Raw genomic sequence first — 17,477 nt, forward strand, 5'->3', positions numbered from 1 at the left:
ATGTCATTGCTTTGAACATGATTTATACTAAAAAGTAGGTTAGGAAAAATTGAAATAAATGAAATAACAAATCAAGAAATATAGACTAATAAAAAGTCACTAAGATTAATAGGTTAACACACAGAGAATGTGAAAGTAGAGCTAATGATCTTTTAAAATAAAAACTATGATGTCTCACATTTATGGACCAAAATAATATATTTCAGAGAAAAAAAAAAACAGCCACATTTTTACATATATCTGTAAGAAATTACAAACATTTACTTAAGAATTCTAAATTAAAATGTATTATTGTAATAAAACATAGTAGCATTGTAGATTTTAAAATCAGTGGTTCACTGGTACATCTTCATTAAATGCTACGAAGGAAATAAGTGAAACTCATATTAACAACACAAATAAGATAGAATCACATGTCAGAAATCTATATCAAATTACAATATATTTTTTATGACCCCAGTACTCCTCTATTGCAGATGGAAGCACGTACTTCCTTTTCACTTTTTTTTTCTTTGAGACACAACTTGGCTTCTAGTGTTCAACTTCTCCATATCCAGCATTTACTTTTAAATCTAGTCTTCCTTTACTTTTCCAGTCATACATTAAAAAATCACAATATTTTTTTTTGGTATATTACCATAAAGTGTTGTGATAGAAATCAGAAGTTGGCAACAAGAAGCAGATACAACTATTTTCTCTTTCTCTATCTAACACTCACTATTTTATTTCTACTGATGATAAATTCATTTTGACCCACTTTCAAAAAACGAGGTTGCCACAATTAGGGGAAATATTCTAATGATGTCTAGTATTCATTTTAAGCACTTGAAAAACAGACACAGATACGTCACTTATATTTTATCTCCTTACCAGTTATATAACTTGTTTACATTTTCACTGGGCTATTCTAAAATAACCTTAAATCAACTTGCAAGGTATTGTAGTGATCAAACTATAATGGAGTGTAGGATGATGAATGGATTTTAAGATGTTTAAAGTTAGAAAACTGGTGACTACATTTTAATTTGGAAAGACTGATATTTTTTGTTGTCTGTGGACATGGGGTTCTTGGGTTGCCACTGGAATGAGAAGCTCTTGAGGCCCCCATGGAGGATGAGATATTGTAGAAAGCTTTATTTCTGAGGAATTACACCGTGAGTTTCCAAAGTTTCATTTCCCTCAGTTCACCATAGAAGCATAGCTGTGGCTTCCACAGAACTAGATCAAAACCAGTGTCTTGAGTTTCCACTCCATGTTGGAGCACACACAGGTCTAGTCCAGCATCAGAATAGGTTAGTTTGTGTTCCCCACTGCAGTCCATCAGCCCATTGCTTGTGGGGTCTGCATGGTCGGGGGTCATGGACAAGTGCAAGAGAGCCATAAGAGCACCAATGGCCAAGAGCCACACAGAGACTAGGGGATTATTTGGGGGGCTTTCATTGGCCCTGCTCCCTCTAGCCAATGATCTCTGTCCCCAGGTATGACTGACAAGCATCATCTTCCCTGCATCCCCAACTTTACTGTACATGCATCTATCTTCCCCTTTGTCCAGTCCCTTCCCCCAGTGATCTGCAGGGAATGGGCAGGTGATTCCCCGAGGAGTGAAATTGCAGCTTCCTGGTGAAGCTGCCCAAATGGCCACACTTATAATGACTGGCCTCCTTTGCCCCTTTGTTATTATTAATAACAAGCTAATTACAATGGTCTCAATTTCTGTTGATGAAAAAACTGCCTTTGTTCTAGTATACAGATAGTTTTTCAGTTGTTAGGGAAGGAACTAAACATTGTTTAAACTATACATGTATGATATTTTGGGTTTGAGAGGGCCTGGAGTTTAGATACTATTGATGGGTAATGTAGGCAGCACTCCTCCCTGGGAATTCTCCTATGAGATTGAAATGCTATTTCCTTCCCATAGAAATTGAAAATTGTTAAAATATGTTAATTGACTGAAAGTGTGAGGAAAAAATATATAAAAAGAAAAACAGCATGTCCTCTCTTCTCCTCTCTCCTAAGGTTCCTATCCTGTTTTGGAGATGGAAAAAAAAGGAAAATCAAGTGGCCTAGTTCAGAAAAAAGAAGGGCATATTAAATATTAATACTACATCAATTCTAAGCTATATCATTTCCCAGGCTGGAGGGCAGGGGATCGGTGTCTACCCTTCCAGCAAGGAATAGGCAAGAAAGTGGTTGCAGGTGGCAATTAGCTTTATTTTTGTCTCCTCATTTTGTCCAAACACCAAATGAACGAAATTATTTCCCATGTTGTTGTTCTAAATGCTCCTCTTAAGGAACACTTACTTCAGAGGAGTATTGAGTGGATTGAAATACTCCATAAATACAGAAGTCCTAACATAGCTCTTACTTCTTTGGAAGATAAAAGACAAAGTTAACAAATGAATTTCAAAGAAGGATCAGTGAAGAAGGACTTTACCAAATAGCCTTTTGATTTTTTCCTACTGGGATGTCATAACCTAGAATTCCATCATAGAATATCTAACAGTTTAGTTTAAGCAACAATGTTTAAGTCTATGAGACCAAAATGACATCTACTAAACTGGTCTTATTAAAAATAACCGCCATGAGCCCTGGTCGGTGTGGCTCAGTTGGTTGGGTGTCATCCCATGCACCAACAGGCTGCCAGTTCAATTTCTGGTTGGGGCACATATCAGGGTTGTGGGTTCGATCCCCAGTAGGGCGTGTGTAGGAGGCAGTTGACTAATGTTTCACTCTCACATTGATGTTTCTCTCTCTGTGTCCCTTTCTATCTATTTCTCTAAAGATTAATTGTAAAAAATATTAAAAATAAAAAAATATAAATAAATGTCATGAGAGACTATTACACATGCAGACAATTAGACAAAATTTATTAATCATGTTGTTCCTATCATGTTCATAAAAATTGGCTAACTTACTTTTTATTAAAATCATCTTTGATTTGATTATATTTTCCTTCTGTATACTAATTGCTATTTAAAAGTCCAAAAATATAAGGTCACCGAGCTAGATAAAGTCAAAAATGGAAAAAGAAAGCAATTGGGTCCTAACCGGTTTGGCTCAGTGGATAGAGCATCAGCCTGTGGACTCAAGGGTTCCAGGTTCAATTCTGGTCAAGGGCATGTACCTTGGTTGCAGGCACATCCCCAGTAGGTAGTGTGCAGGAGGCAGCTGATGGATGTTTCTCTCATCGATGTTTCTAACTTTCTATCCCTCTCCCTTCCTTTCTGTAAAAAATCAATAAAATATATTTTAAAAAAGAAAGCAATTTGTATACAGTTGATCTGTATACTTTGAACACATTTGTAAATAAGTATTTATAATGACTCAAATATTCTGAAAAGATATCTCTTGCAAATCAAATAAAATAACCATAGAGGAAGCAATGTCTGCAGCAATTTCAAAGTGGGTATTTTATCTATTAGAGAAAAAGCTTCAACTTATATCATGCTGAGCCTCGCAAGCAGAGGACTATTTGGAATGGTATTTTTAGGGCACACACTGTTTCACTAAGAAGTAGGTCGGAAGTAGCTAAGTCACTTAAATATTTCAAATTACACATTTGCATAATACTTTCAAATTGAAAAAAGAAATCATATTGAACAATTTACCATTTCAAACAATACATAGGCTATTGAATCCCTATTACAATCTTCAGAAGGAAGTATCTCAGTTATTCCACAAAATAATTTACATAAAAATATAACCATGGCATTGATGTCTATAAAGAGCATCAAATGATGTCAAAACACCATATAGTTCTGTGATAGTTCCTCTTTCTTTAGTGAAACAAATTTGATGCCCAATTATTATTTATAACATGCAGCTTCCTTCTGTGAAGATAGCACTTAAACCAATTAAGAGCATTTCTTCCAGCCATATATGCTGGAGCTTTTCAAAGAACAAAATGAGTCCACTGAGGACAAGGCATAAAGAGTTATAAACAAAGCTGATGCAGGAAGAATGTTTTAAAGGTTGAAAACTAAGTCATTAAGCAGTTTATGTGTTGTTATAATGATGAAATGCAAGTGCAAAGGTAAGGAGAAAATTCTGCAGCCCCACTTCAAAACCGTGTTTGCAGACATTGAAAAGTTGATGAAATGTTTTGCTAATCCCATGCATTTGTCTGTGTTTTTCCCAACTTTTATTTCCCATCTCTCTATCAGTTTTCAATATTTATCTAATGGAATATCAGAGGTTTTCCTTTGTTTGCTTTTTAATCTGTTTTTGTTATTGAACTTTTAAGAATCTAAAGTTATTTACTCTTACAATTTAACTTTTGTGGCAATGATAACATCTTGTATACATTAGAAATTTACTGTTATTTATAACACCTTCAACCTTAAAAACATCAGCATTTGTTTATTTTTATTTATATTACTGGCACTTTAAATGAGTGTTTTTTTTATCTCCACTTTCTCATTCCTCTCAAGATTGGGAAAAGAAACATTTAATCATGCCGTTAAAAATCTTCCTATGCTTAAACCCTAGGCGTACTCACCTGTCCTGGTCTGGCATTTTCACACACAAAGGTGTCATAGAAGACAGCAAATTGTGGGGCATTGTCATTAACATCCAAGATTCTCACAAAAACAGCCACACGGGTCATCTCTTTGGGATTATCTAGAAAAGGGAAAGAAACATTTGTTTAGAAAGACACAGTTTGCACTATATTTATTTATATAAGCATCTGTGGATTAAGTGCTCACACACAAATAGGCATTGGGGCAATTCTACTAACATAATGAGCAAATGCAATAAAGACAATTACTAAGAGCCTAATTATATAGTCATGAATTCAGTTATTATTGGGCTCAAGTGTACTATTATTTTGGAAAATATTTTTTAAAAGCACAATGCAGTGTAATTGAATTCATATTATATTTGTGGTTTGCCATCCAAATATATCTATATATCTATATATCTATATATATATATATATATATAACAAATATTTAATAAAGCTTTATTAGACATCATTATATTACTTAATCTTTACTGCTTTTTTTAGTTGAAGAAGTAGTTTTTAATAAATTAGTAATGCCCCCAAAGTTTTTAGCTCCTAAGTGGTAGCTATTATATTACAACTTACCTATCTACTTTTATTACTAAGATGTATTCCAATAGCTACTCTCAACTCTCCTTTTAGAAATTTTGATATATAGCTACTAATTTTACAAATTAGATAGAAATTTACAATGAAATTTATTTTATTAATATAATTATTACTAGTCCTGTTTCAACATTCTAGGCACAATTCTGTGTAACAAAATCAGCTCAGTAGTAACATACAGTATTGTAATTATTATTATTTTGCTACAAATGCTAAAATCAAGAGCATCAACATTTTCACATAAAAAACATGCATTTGAAAATTGTTCCAAAAAATGGAATTTTACAATAGAAATGTTTATTAAGCTTAGCCTTGGTTAATAGCCTAATATCAATCATAATTACATTATCTTCACTACAGATTTTTTCTAGGTACTGATATCTGAGAGCGTTTTGACATTTTAAATTCAGATTATATTCATCAACCTTTATGATATCAAAATCTCAGTCTTTGGATATGGTTCAAATTCTGTGTGAACTTTGGTGAACTCAAGCTGAAGATCAATATAAAAGGAGAAAGAGATAATTAGCGAAAAACAAAGCAAAACAAACAAAGAGCAGATGAGCTGAGGGACAGCAGCAATCTTATTTAATGGCCTCTATCAACATGCGTTATGAGTGAAATTAGATTATCTGACTTTCTAATTTTATCTAAATAATTTTTTAGGTACAAGGGTAAATATATTGTCACGGGCAAATAGGGAGTGTGTCGCTATTCAAAAGAATGTATTTCTCCTCCCTTCTCTCCATGTAATTATAATGTTGCTAAAATAAAGAGATTAGCACTTTTTAAAAATATTGGGTAAGAACTGATTACTCAGCAGGGACATTTACAAGGCTGAAATAGTATGTAGACAGGCAGGCTGAATGCTAAATCCGTGTTGAAATTTATTTACTTTCCTTCTTATTTCAAGAGAACTTTTCAAAGGCCTGCCTTCTTTAACACTCAGTCTTACCTCAGTCTTCTTAACCCACTTGTGTTCAGTTCTCAGATTCTGGTTTCATCTAATCTATTGCTACATATTTTACTTCTCACTGTGTCGGGTGATTAAAGAGTTCAGATCCTGGGGCTCAACAGAGAGTTGCTTTGATTCCCATGTCCACCACTCATTTCCTGTGTGACTCTGGTCAATTTATTCCATCTCTCTAATGCCTCAGTTTACTCAACAGGAATCAAAATAGAACTTCTTGTAGAGCTTTTTGAAAAATTAGATGTGTTAATGCACGAAACTTCTGAGCAGAGTTTCGGTTTGTTGGTATTGATTATTATTATTAAGATTGTCCCTGTTATCACGGTCATATCTTCTTCATTTCCTTACATTACTTAAGAGCTTATGTTCTTTCTCCATACAAAGCATCCACACAACAAAACCTGTTAACTAGCTTTCCTACAATTCATGTGGGTCTGAAGAGGGCACCTATGGGGAAAAGTGAAGAGAGGAGAAAAATGTTTTTCAACTACTCTCTACCTCTCCTGCTTCTATCTAGACCATTTGTTAACACCCAGAGGCACAGTGCTCACCTGCATATGAACCCTCAACTCTCTAAAGTTACCTGGAGAAGAAAGAGAAGGGGTGATTCTTCCATGTTTTCTAGAACATGTTCATTAAACTGTCATAGTTAGTGGACATAGCAATATTTTTCAAAGTCTTAACCTAAAAATAAATCTTTTGTGGGTAGCAATTCACTTTCTAGCTATGCCACAGAGTCAAGAGAAAGAGACAGTCTCATATCTAAAAAACTGCACTATCATGTCAGTTTCCTCTCTAACAATGCAGGCGTGGACAAAGGTAGCTTTACAGTTCAATACAAATAAGTCACACAATAATTAATTAATAAAAAATACAAGAATAAACTTGGTGTTCTTCGTGCTCACAACTGTGAGCCTACTTTTCCCACCCCCTGTAGGTAGAGACTCTCTGGGCTCTTTACAAATAACTCAAGGCTCTTCCAGTGAAAAGCTAAATCCACAGGGGAAATGTGCTTTGTAAAGCATCAAGCCTGGAGTCGCCTATTCTAAAAAGTGCTTGCACTGATCCATTTTACTGGCGTATGCTGCAGCCTCGGTTTAAGTAAAAGTATTAAGCATTCCGAGGAAGCAGCACACTGAAGAGTAGTGGCATGCGTTTACCACCTGAGTCTCTCTCAGTCGTCAAGGCAAAGTCTGTTGCAGCAAGAATGTATCAGCAGTCAAGAATCTTAAAATTCTGTCCAAAGATGAATTTGTGCCTATGTATCCACAGGCTTTTCCACATCTCTCAGAAGAGGAAATCAAATCATTATCATTGTAGAGAAATCTCAGGCTTTAGAGAGATGCATCTTTTCTATCTGCTTAGGGCAAGACTTTACACTAATAAGGAACTAGGTATAGGTAAGAAGTCCGTCCTTCAGCATAAACTTTACACCACTGTCCTCAGAATGAATTGTAATGATTATAGTTAAAATTTCAGATGTGGTGGAGGAACTCATGGGTCTCTACAGTGATGTGTCCTACAATCCCTGATTGTGACCTTAATTTTAGGATTTTTATTCTTCACATGGTATCTAAAATGAGTTTTTAAAGAAGAAGCAGATAAGTTATTCATGGTATACTGCACTAAATAATTACCTGAAGTAGCACTTGCCATATGATGGGATATACTGCTGTGGACTGTAGAATTAAACGGTTAGAGGAAGGGCCTGGAAACACATTGGTAAGAAGTACATTTATATGTCATTCTGCCCTGCTTAGGGCTTGGTGTATGACATGGTTATCATAAACACAGTGTTTAAAATCTAGTGAAAACAATTTCCTGTGTGCTGTTTCCCTCTTACCCTCATCCCCATTAATAACCGGAACAGCACAATGGGCCTTTGACTACTTGTGTATTGGCAGGTAGACATTCCCAGCAGTTTCTCCATAGATTGATTCATTTAAGGGAAAGAAATAAGTTTAGTTTTTAAAAAGAAGAATGTAATTGGCTTAGCCTTTTACAGAATCATAATTACTTCAACTAGCTTTGGAAGTTAAATTTCTCACAGTATCTGAAATGGAAAATGCAATTTCTAGCTCACTGGCTTGAAGAAGGATCTTGAAGCAACAGAGAGACAAACAAACATGGATCTGGAATGACCAGATTGGATCCTATCAGGTGCTTCTAACCATGGTGACATGGAGACACATATAGAAATAAAAGCTTTCTTTAAAGAAAGACTAAAAAAAAAACAAAAAAAAACTTCTGTTAGCCTTAAAAGGAACAGCCATTTATAACTCACTATGGGAACAATGGATCATTACGTTAACCCATATATCTGAGCCAGATTCAAGGAGGGAGCTGCTGAATCTATTATCTTGATGCTTTGCACTCAGTGCTGACGATCTATCTGGCCTAGTTCCACATTTCTGAGACACTTGGTATTCAGCCCCAAGGTTCTGCCTTCCAAATCCTGGAATGGATATTTAAAATACCTTGACCTTGGTATATGTTTGTGGATCCAGCGTGGTACTTCAGACATGGAATTTATAGGCTCATTTTTTTTACAATGATTAGGACCCTCATTAGTGTGGCTTTTAAAGAAGTTAAGGTGTTGCTCTACTTTATGTACATCATAGTACAGGATTCAGAAACCATGAGCAGGTTTACATGTATGGACAGAGCTGGTTTCATGGGCATGCACAATTGTTCAGTGTCTCACACTCAGAGGGCCACGAACTTATTTTAATGCTTTGCTGTTTCCATGTCTAATTAACACTGTGGAGGTGCCAGCACACTTCTGGCATTAGGCAAGTTCCTAAAACCCTTGGAAACATATTTCCTTCTCTGTTGAATAAGGTCAATAAAAATATTAAGAGAAAATTAATTTATGCCCTAACCGGTTTGGCTCAGTGGATAGAGCGTCGGCCTGCAGACTGAAGGGTCCCGGGTTCGATTCCAGTCAAGGGCAAGTACCTTGGTTGCGACACATCCCCAGTAGGGGGTGTGCAGGAGGCAGCTGATCGATGTTTCTCTCTCATCGATGTTTCTTTTTTTTTTTTTTAATATATTTTATTGATTTTTTACAGAGAGGAAGGGAGAGAGATAGAGAGTTAGAAACATCGATGAGAGAGAAACATCGACCAGCTGCCTCCTGCACATCTCCCACTGGGGATGTGCCCGCAACCCAGGTACATGCCCTTGACCGGAATCGAACCCGGAACCCTTGAGTCCGCAGGCAGACGCTCTATCCACTGAGCCAAACCGGTTTTGGCTCATCGATGTTTCTAACTCTCTATCCCTCTCCATTCCTCTCTGTAAAAAATCAATAAAATATATTTAAAAAAAAAAAAGAAAGAAAGAAAGAAAATTAATTTAAAATTCTTAGACTAATACCTGGCACAGAGTGTTTGTTAGTATTATTACAATTACTTTGGTGTCCTTATTTGTAAAAAGAAAGTATCTACCTGCATGTTTGTTGTTAAAATTAAATGATATACATCCAATATCTAGCACAGATTCTAATTCATAGTGTCCATGAAACACATCTAATACATATTATTTCCCCAACAGAGACTATCTTTAATTCCCAATTATAGATTTTTATTTAATTAATATAAAATGCCAATTTACCTAGACCCACAGCTATTCCTTAGTATATATAAAAACGATTGATGAAATTATAGGCATTCAGAAACTTTTTAATAACTTAGATTAAAATTTATATCGTGTTTATAACAAAAATAAATTATGTTCAATATGAAATTAAAACTAAAAATATATATTAAATATTGTACTCATAAAATTTATCTTACTGATTTCAGCAGCTATAACGGTAAGATTGTGCCATTGAGATAGTTCACGGTCAAGTGGCTTTGATATATAAAGGGATCCATTTCCAGAATGTATATTGAAGATCCTGTCAAGGTCAGTATGACGATCCAAGGAAAATCTGAACATAGAGGGCCAAGAAAAATAGGTGGCAGTGTCACTGATGGTTTGTAGGGTAAAATGGTAAAATGCAAAGACACACATGTAGGGATATATAATAATTTCAGGAATAGTATTGATCTAGAACACAGATTATTTTATCAATTTATCACACACACACACACACACACACACACACACACACACCTCTTCCCAATGCATGCATTGGCAAATTGTTCTGCATCCTAGTTCTATTCTTCTAAATTTTATTATTATCATTATCTATTTCCATATTCAACTGGCTTTGATGTATTTCCCAACAAAACAGCTGCTGGTATTGCATATGGTAACATTATCAACTGACTTTACCTAGTTATTGAGAATTCTATTGAGGAATTATCATAAGGAGCCAATGCAACAGACCATTCCCAGAAGCAAACTCATTTTCTTAGTCAGAAAATTGGAGACAATATTAGTTTCCTCACAGTAGTAGTTCAACAATTTATGATTTTTTTTCTTCTAGTTCATGGACTGATTACCTATGTAGCTTCAGTTTCTTCACCAAATGTATCATTGAAAGATGTATACATATTAACCAGAGATGTTTTAAAAACAGAAAAGTTTGGGATAGAAGTTTTTATACATTTATATCAAATGAAGCCTTAGTATATGTATTCTGCAAATTGTTTAAAGGCATTGTGTTGGATATCATTCTAGAGCCAAACAGCAGGCTTATCAATCAGGTAGATGTACTTTGGATAATTGCATTATTTTTTTGGTTTGTAGGTCAAGGTTTAAAACAGCTTTACCCCTCATTGGTTGCTGCCACTTCACAAATGTAGTGGCTTACAGATGTTTCACAGTTCTTAAATTAACAAGCATGATCCCCTAGTTATATTTAATACTGTATATTTAAAAAAGGCAAAACAAAACAAAGATGACAAGATGAGGAGTAATATTGAGTTATGGTATATCTTTTCCTAAGCCATAACTCACTCATTTATTTTAAGGAAAAATTAATGAAATATTGTTTTAAAGTGTCTTCCGTAAGTAATAATACAAATAATTAAATGGTACCATAAAACTCTTCCCCTGTAGTGTCTCAAAATTGTATAATACAGTGGGGCCTTGACTTACGAGTGTCCCCACTAACGAGTTTTTCGAGATAAGAGCTGTCTCTCGGCCGATTTTTTGCTTTGAGTTGCGAGCTAAAATTCGGGTTACCAGCCAGCTTCAGATACCCCACCGCTAGTTGGCGCAGCGAGCGTCACAGTGAACGCCACAACATCAGCCCAGCATCATGTGTCTCACTCGTTCACTTTTTGATTTGACATACGAGTAATTTGAGTTACGAGCTCCGTCACAGAACGAATTAAACTTGTAAATCAAGGCCCTACTGTATTTACCAAAATCAATGAAAATTTGTTTAAATCAGTTCTAAATAGAACATACCAGTAATTTATAAATCTCCTTAGTAAATTCTAGCATTTTTTCTATTAACGTAATATGAATTCAGTTTCATATTCAAACTAAACATCTTAACCACTTACAAATAAAGCAAAGCATTGTATCATTTTGTCTGGAATAATTCACAAATTCTATCCCAAGTTGACAAAATTCTTGTACTTCTGAAAGACAACATACATTACTTCCTCCTTGGAGTGTTCCATTATTACCTGAAGTAGAATCTATTTGCCCCCACCTATCATAAAGTGCCGTTCACCACTCATCCCTGTCATTTAACACACTGCAGTAGGAATTCATTTCATCTCACATCTCATACAGGAAATCAAACATGAAAACACCAAGCATCTTACTTGGTGTCTAGTAGGCACTCAGTGAATATTATTTCTCATACTGAATCATCTTCCTTAATTGACTAGAACGCCTTGAGAAAGACATTAATATATGATATGGGGATCCACAAATATTAGTTGCATTCTTTGGCATAAATGGCAAATTATAGGGTTCCTTATTTCTATAGAAATATGACATGAAGTTGCAATATGTAAATCAATATAAAACACCATTTTGTTCACCAAATCTATGAATGCATATTTTGTTTTAATTATTTGTTGTAGTTTAGTTTAAAGGAATAATGACAAAATTTAGAGGGCTATGTAAAATTACCTTGAAGATACAGAGACCCTGGTTCATGTTCAAACTTGATATAATTATATTTTTCAATTACGTATTGGCAAATTGTGTGTTAATTTTCCTTTTCCTCTTTAAAATCATTTTCAAAACACATTTTAAGTAAATTCCTTTGATTATTACTTCAAGATCCATAATAAATGACAATTTATAATATATCCATATTATCCATCCTATAATTACATTGCATTCATAAAACTACTTTATTTCTTTAAAAATAATTTTAACCTCAATGGTCTTTCAAGAATATTTACTTGCATTTTCTAAGTCATGGTGGAATAAATTCAAGTATACAACAACCTTCATGGTACAGACTCTGTCATTAATAATCAATGCAGTTATTAATTCTATTGCACATAGGATACATAAATGGATTCTTTTCTCCTGGTCCTAATAATTGCATCCAGGTTAAATATTTTATTTTGTTTCAAAAATCCACAGTCATATTTTGACATAAAATAATTATCAGTCAACAAGAGGATGATAAATCCATTTCATTGTGTGGAGAAATATCTTTATGTTTGCCAGTTAATGCAACTAGAATTAAATTGAACTCTTTTAAAATATTAAATTTCTTTTCTTTTTAAAGGTCATTTTAAAATCAGGAACTTAAAGCACAGCCTGTTAAAGTCAGTTGGGAGCTATGCCAAGAAAATGCTGGGTAAGTATTTAAAGAGGAAGATTAAATGTGTATATTGGTTATTTAAAAGCTTCAAAGGAAAAAAAATTAAAAAATGCAGCAATTTCAATGAAGATAAATGGATTGGAGAAGAGGCATTTATGGGAAGGTGATGCTGGCAGATGGGAGTTCTACGTGATTACTATGTACACATTTCTTCTGACAATATGTAACCTCTGATGCTGCATGTGAATAGAAGAAAATATTTGGGTAAATTATATAAATCAAATAGTAATGTTAATATATAAAGTATGACTTCATTGAAGATTTGCAGAGTCAGGGGGCACATAAAATCAGAGGCTCTCTTGATCCCACTGCTGCAAACGTAGAAGGCGGAGGACAGGGCACGTGGAAACCAGCAGCCATGTGAACTCCTGCGTGATGGGTCCGCATGGAACAAGGGGCAAGCAGAATCTGCCTGCTGGGAATTAGGGAAACACAGGAAGTTCAAAACACATGACAGACTAACAGTTTACAGTGAGCAGTCATTTTGATGCTGAGTGTTATATATAGACATCTGTACTTCTTTAAAATGATACAAGACATAGTGAAAACTTTGAGTCTTTCACATTTTTCTGCATTTATCACATCTCATATGTTTTCCGGCTGCCATTTACTCTTTTATTATTTATTTATTTTTATTCTTTATGGTTTAAAGTATTACAAATAGTAGTACATATGTCTCCTTTTCCCACCGCACCGACAATGAGATACCACCTCACACCTGTCAGAATGGCTATCATCAACAAACCAACAAACGACAAGTGCTGGAGAGGATGCGGAAAAAAAGGAACCCTCCTTCACTGCTGGTGGGAATGCAGACTGGTGCAGCCACTGTGGAGAACAGTATGGCGTTTCCTCAAAAAACTAAAACTAGAACTGCCATTTGAGCCAATAATACCACTTCTAGGAATATATCCCAAGAAAACAGAAACACCCATCAGAAAGGATATATGCATCCCTATGTTCATAGCAGCACAATTTACAATAGCTAAGGTTTGGAAACAGCCTAAGTGCCCATCAGCCGATGAATGGATTAGAAAACTGTGCCATTTACTCTTGTCTTCCTGGAATGTTCTAATATTTGTCGATCAAGCCAAACAACAACCAAAAAAACACTTCTGCTTTGATGGCAGGAGTATGGGGGAATTTCTAACACCACAATGTAACTGTATTGAAACACTGCTATAATTACATTTTAACTGTTACTGCTCCTCTCAATTTCACATATTCTTTAGGAACTTGAAAGCACAAATACGTGATTTAGTTGCACTGTAAACGTACAGATGAAATAGTAAAACTGTGCCCTTTATCTATACCAAGGATCAGAGCAACAAATGCCTTACAGAGACAAGCAGACGATACAAGACACGTTTTGGTCTCAGGAGCATGATTAGAACTGAAGGGAACTATGAAACTTGTGCATGCCCTGCCCCAAAACAGAGACAACGTATGTACAACATATTGAGAGGCCCTCTTATCTTTCAGTGCATTAAATGCTTTCAATAGAATTTCATGACATCGATATTTACTTCAATTCTGTTTCTGTTCATCTTAAACATACGCATAATTACCTAATGGTGCTAGAAGTCGAATCGGGGTCTCTTGCCATTACAGTCCCAATGATTGTGCCCACTTCAATATCTTCATGAACCTCAAACAGATAGGAGGATCTGCTAAAAACGGGAGGCTCGTCCACATCTTCTATAGAGATTTTGACAATCGTTGTATCTTTAAATGGTCCTAGGTAATAAAATCGTGGATCCACGTGGGTATTTTCTGCTTCCACCTTCAGAGTGTAAAGTCTTCGGCTCTCATAGTCAAGTGGCTGTTTAATAAAAAATAAACCATGAAATTCGAGTGAGGGAAAATGGTGTAGATGCTCCTTCCAAGTTACAGTGTGATTTTTAAAGCATGATTGAGTTTTAAGTTGTCCATTAACCATAAATAAATAAAAGTAATTTAAAATATGTTAACATATCAATAGGATTCAAATTTACTTTTTAATATATTCAATGTGTGATACTTTAGCAGTGGTTCTCAACCTTCTGGCCCTTTAAATACAGTTCCTCATGTTGTGACCCAACCATAAAATTATTTTCGTTGCTACTTCATAAGTGTAATGTTGCTACTGTTATGAATCATGATGTAAATATCTGATATGCAGGATGGTCTTTGGCGATCCCTGTGAAAGGGTCGTTCGACGCCAAAGGGGTCGTGACCCACCGGTTGAGAACCTCTGCTTTAGAGCATAGGAAAATGAAATTTTAAATCTTGGAAAAATTAGAAAGGATTAAAACCTAAGGTGGTGACAAAATTAGGCTGATAGATTTTGTGTGTGTGTGTGGGGGGGGGGGGGGCGGTGAGGTGTTGGCCATTGCTAATTTTTTCTAAGAAAAAAATCAGTTATCTTTTTAAATTTAAGTTGTGATATTTCTATTCAGTTTAATGCGCTCCTCGTACTTTAAGAAACTGTGAAGACTAATATAAAACTTTCAACAGCTATATGAGATTCCACCTGCATGACTATTACTTCCCAGTCATGAAAAGTAACGAGAAAGCTGCTTTCCCCTTTGCTGTTACTGTCCATTTAAAAGTGGTTGTGTACCTTGGGCTGTGCAATAGAATGTCAGGATAGTTTGTGATTAACCAGTGCTAAGGTGGTCACTTTATGCATAGAGTGCTTAGGATATTTCATTGGATCTAAATTTTATTGTGTCTTATTTTTTCTTATAATGATGGTACTGACTCTGTAATAAAAAAACAACAACAAACAGTTACCTTTAAACCATATTAATAAACATATTTTGGCAGAAAAGTTTAATTTATGTAGCAGAAGGGAAAATGTGAACAACTAAATTATCCTCCAATCCATGCTATTTATTTTTATTAGCAAGCTTAATTATTACTTCATACATCTGGATAGAAGGTATGCTACTTTTTGTGCCTCCAACTGTGATAATATATTGACATTACTAGCTATTAACTGTTTTATTTAAGAAAATATTATTATGGAAGGCTTTTATTAATGTGGCTCAGAAATATAATCACACATACAGGATGGGGCAGAAATAAGATTACAGTTGTGAGTATGTGAAACTCAGAGTTTATTCTTGTATTATTATGTATTAATTATTGTGTTATTTCCCCATATGAATAACTGTAAACTTACTTTTGCCCCACCTTGTATATTAACTTGCCTTGTAAATTTTGTGAAATCTCAGGTTTCTTGTTTCATTAAAGAAAACATTTGGTCAAAATGTCCAAGATCTGTGGCTTTATGTTTCTCAGACTATGCACAATATAAATTACATTTGAACACGATGGTGAGATTTCTGAATGGATAATGCATGAGTGAAGACTACATATTGAAATCTCTCCTTCCTACAGCCGGGTGATAACGTATGCTGATGGTATGCACCTTTTTCACAGTTATGATGCCTTCCTGTGTGTCCTTCTCCGTTATGATGTCAAACATGTCAGTCCCATCACCATCAATAATTCGGTATTCAACTTCAGCATTTTTCCCAGTGTCAGCATCAGTTGCTTTTACACTTCCAACAGCTGTGCCAACTGGGGAGGATTCAAGTACTCGAAGATGGATGGTGTCTGCAAAGAATGAAGAAAAAGAGAGAGAGAGAGAGAGAGAGAGAGAGAGAGAGAGAGAGAAAGAGAGAGATTTCTCAATAGAATATTGTTATGAGAGAACATTATAAATCTTAAACACGGCATGATGATAACTGATTAATAAGTTGAATACACATAATAAAATTATATTAAATTAAAGTCTAAGGAAAGAAAGGTAGAACTTTGGGGTATTTGTTCATATTATGAATAGCGAGTACCAACCTCTAATCATATTAGCAATTTGTCTTTTTTTTGCATTTGCACAAATAACTAGACATCAGTGTTGAGTGAAGATATGTACATATGTGTGTTTATGTAGTTATAACAAACTACAGAATAAGCAGTGAATGTTTGTTAATTGTTGTTCCTATGTTGTATTTAGTTACATACTACTTAGCTTGCTGGCCTCAGAACATTACAAAATTCTAAGAAATAAGCCATAATCAGGAAGAATCCTGGTTCTTTATTATTTCTATTTGTGACAGAAGAAACAAAAGGTTAGTCTGTGGGAGAAATACAAAGTGCCCTTCACAGTATCAATATAAAAACACTAAATTGTGACAAACTCCCCTACATTCCAGAGCAAAACAAGAATTTATCCAATCCCCTCTTGCATATAGGTATGTTTCCAGCTTGAACAACCTCTACTGTTAATGAGATTTATGTTTTAGCTTTTGATCTTGAACTATGCTACTGACAGATTAATAGACCTGAAGCACCTCTGATTATAGCAGCTTCTTGCTCATAAGCCTTAAGCAATTCTCCTTAATATACATAATGAAGTCCAGAATGCTTAAACACTTGCCTGAGTATATCTTTCCTAATGTATTTTTCCTTCAATCACGTCCATGAAAGCTTTTCTTCAAACTGGACTTTTCTAAATGTTCTTGTCAAAACTTGATTTCCTACATCCACCTTTACATTTTTTTACATGCTACCTGCTTCATGTAAAATCACCCTCCCCCCATTAACTGAATAATGCAATTAAACAAACCTGATAAAATGGCATTGTTATTTGGCTGAGT

The 17,477-nt window shown here is 34.9% G+C and overlaps 1 protein-coding gene across 1 annotated transcript in view; it reads right to left on the reverse strand.

Moving 5' to 3' along the window:
* CDH10 (cadherin 10) overlaps positions 1–17,477 on the reverse strand; it is a 131,056-nt gene that overhangs the window by 6,303 nt on the left and 107,276 nt on the right. The window contains exons 6-9 of the mRNA XM_070411933.1: positions 16,247–16,434; positions 14,400–14,653; positions 9,878–10,014; positions 4,499–4,620 (exon numbers count right to left, since the gene is read on the reverse strand). Coding sequence (XP_070268034.1) covers positions 4,499–4,620; positions 9,878–10,014; positions 14,400–14,653; positions 16,247–16,434 — 701 coding nt within the window. The remainder of the gene's footprint in view (positions 1–4,498; positions 4,621–9,877; positions 10,015–14,399; positions 14,654–16,246; positions 16,435–17,477) is intronic.

Source organism: Myotis yumanensis, unplaced genomic scaffold (genome assembly GCF_028538775.1).
Source record: "Myotis yumanensis isolate MYYU_CA2020_CCGP unplaced genomic scaffold, mMyoYum1.0.hap1 SCAF_4, whole genome shotgun sequence".
Lineage (NCBI taxonomy): Eukaryota > Metazoa > Chordata > Mammalia > Chiroptera > Vespertilionidae > Myotis > Myotis yumanensis.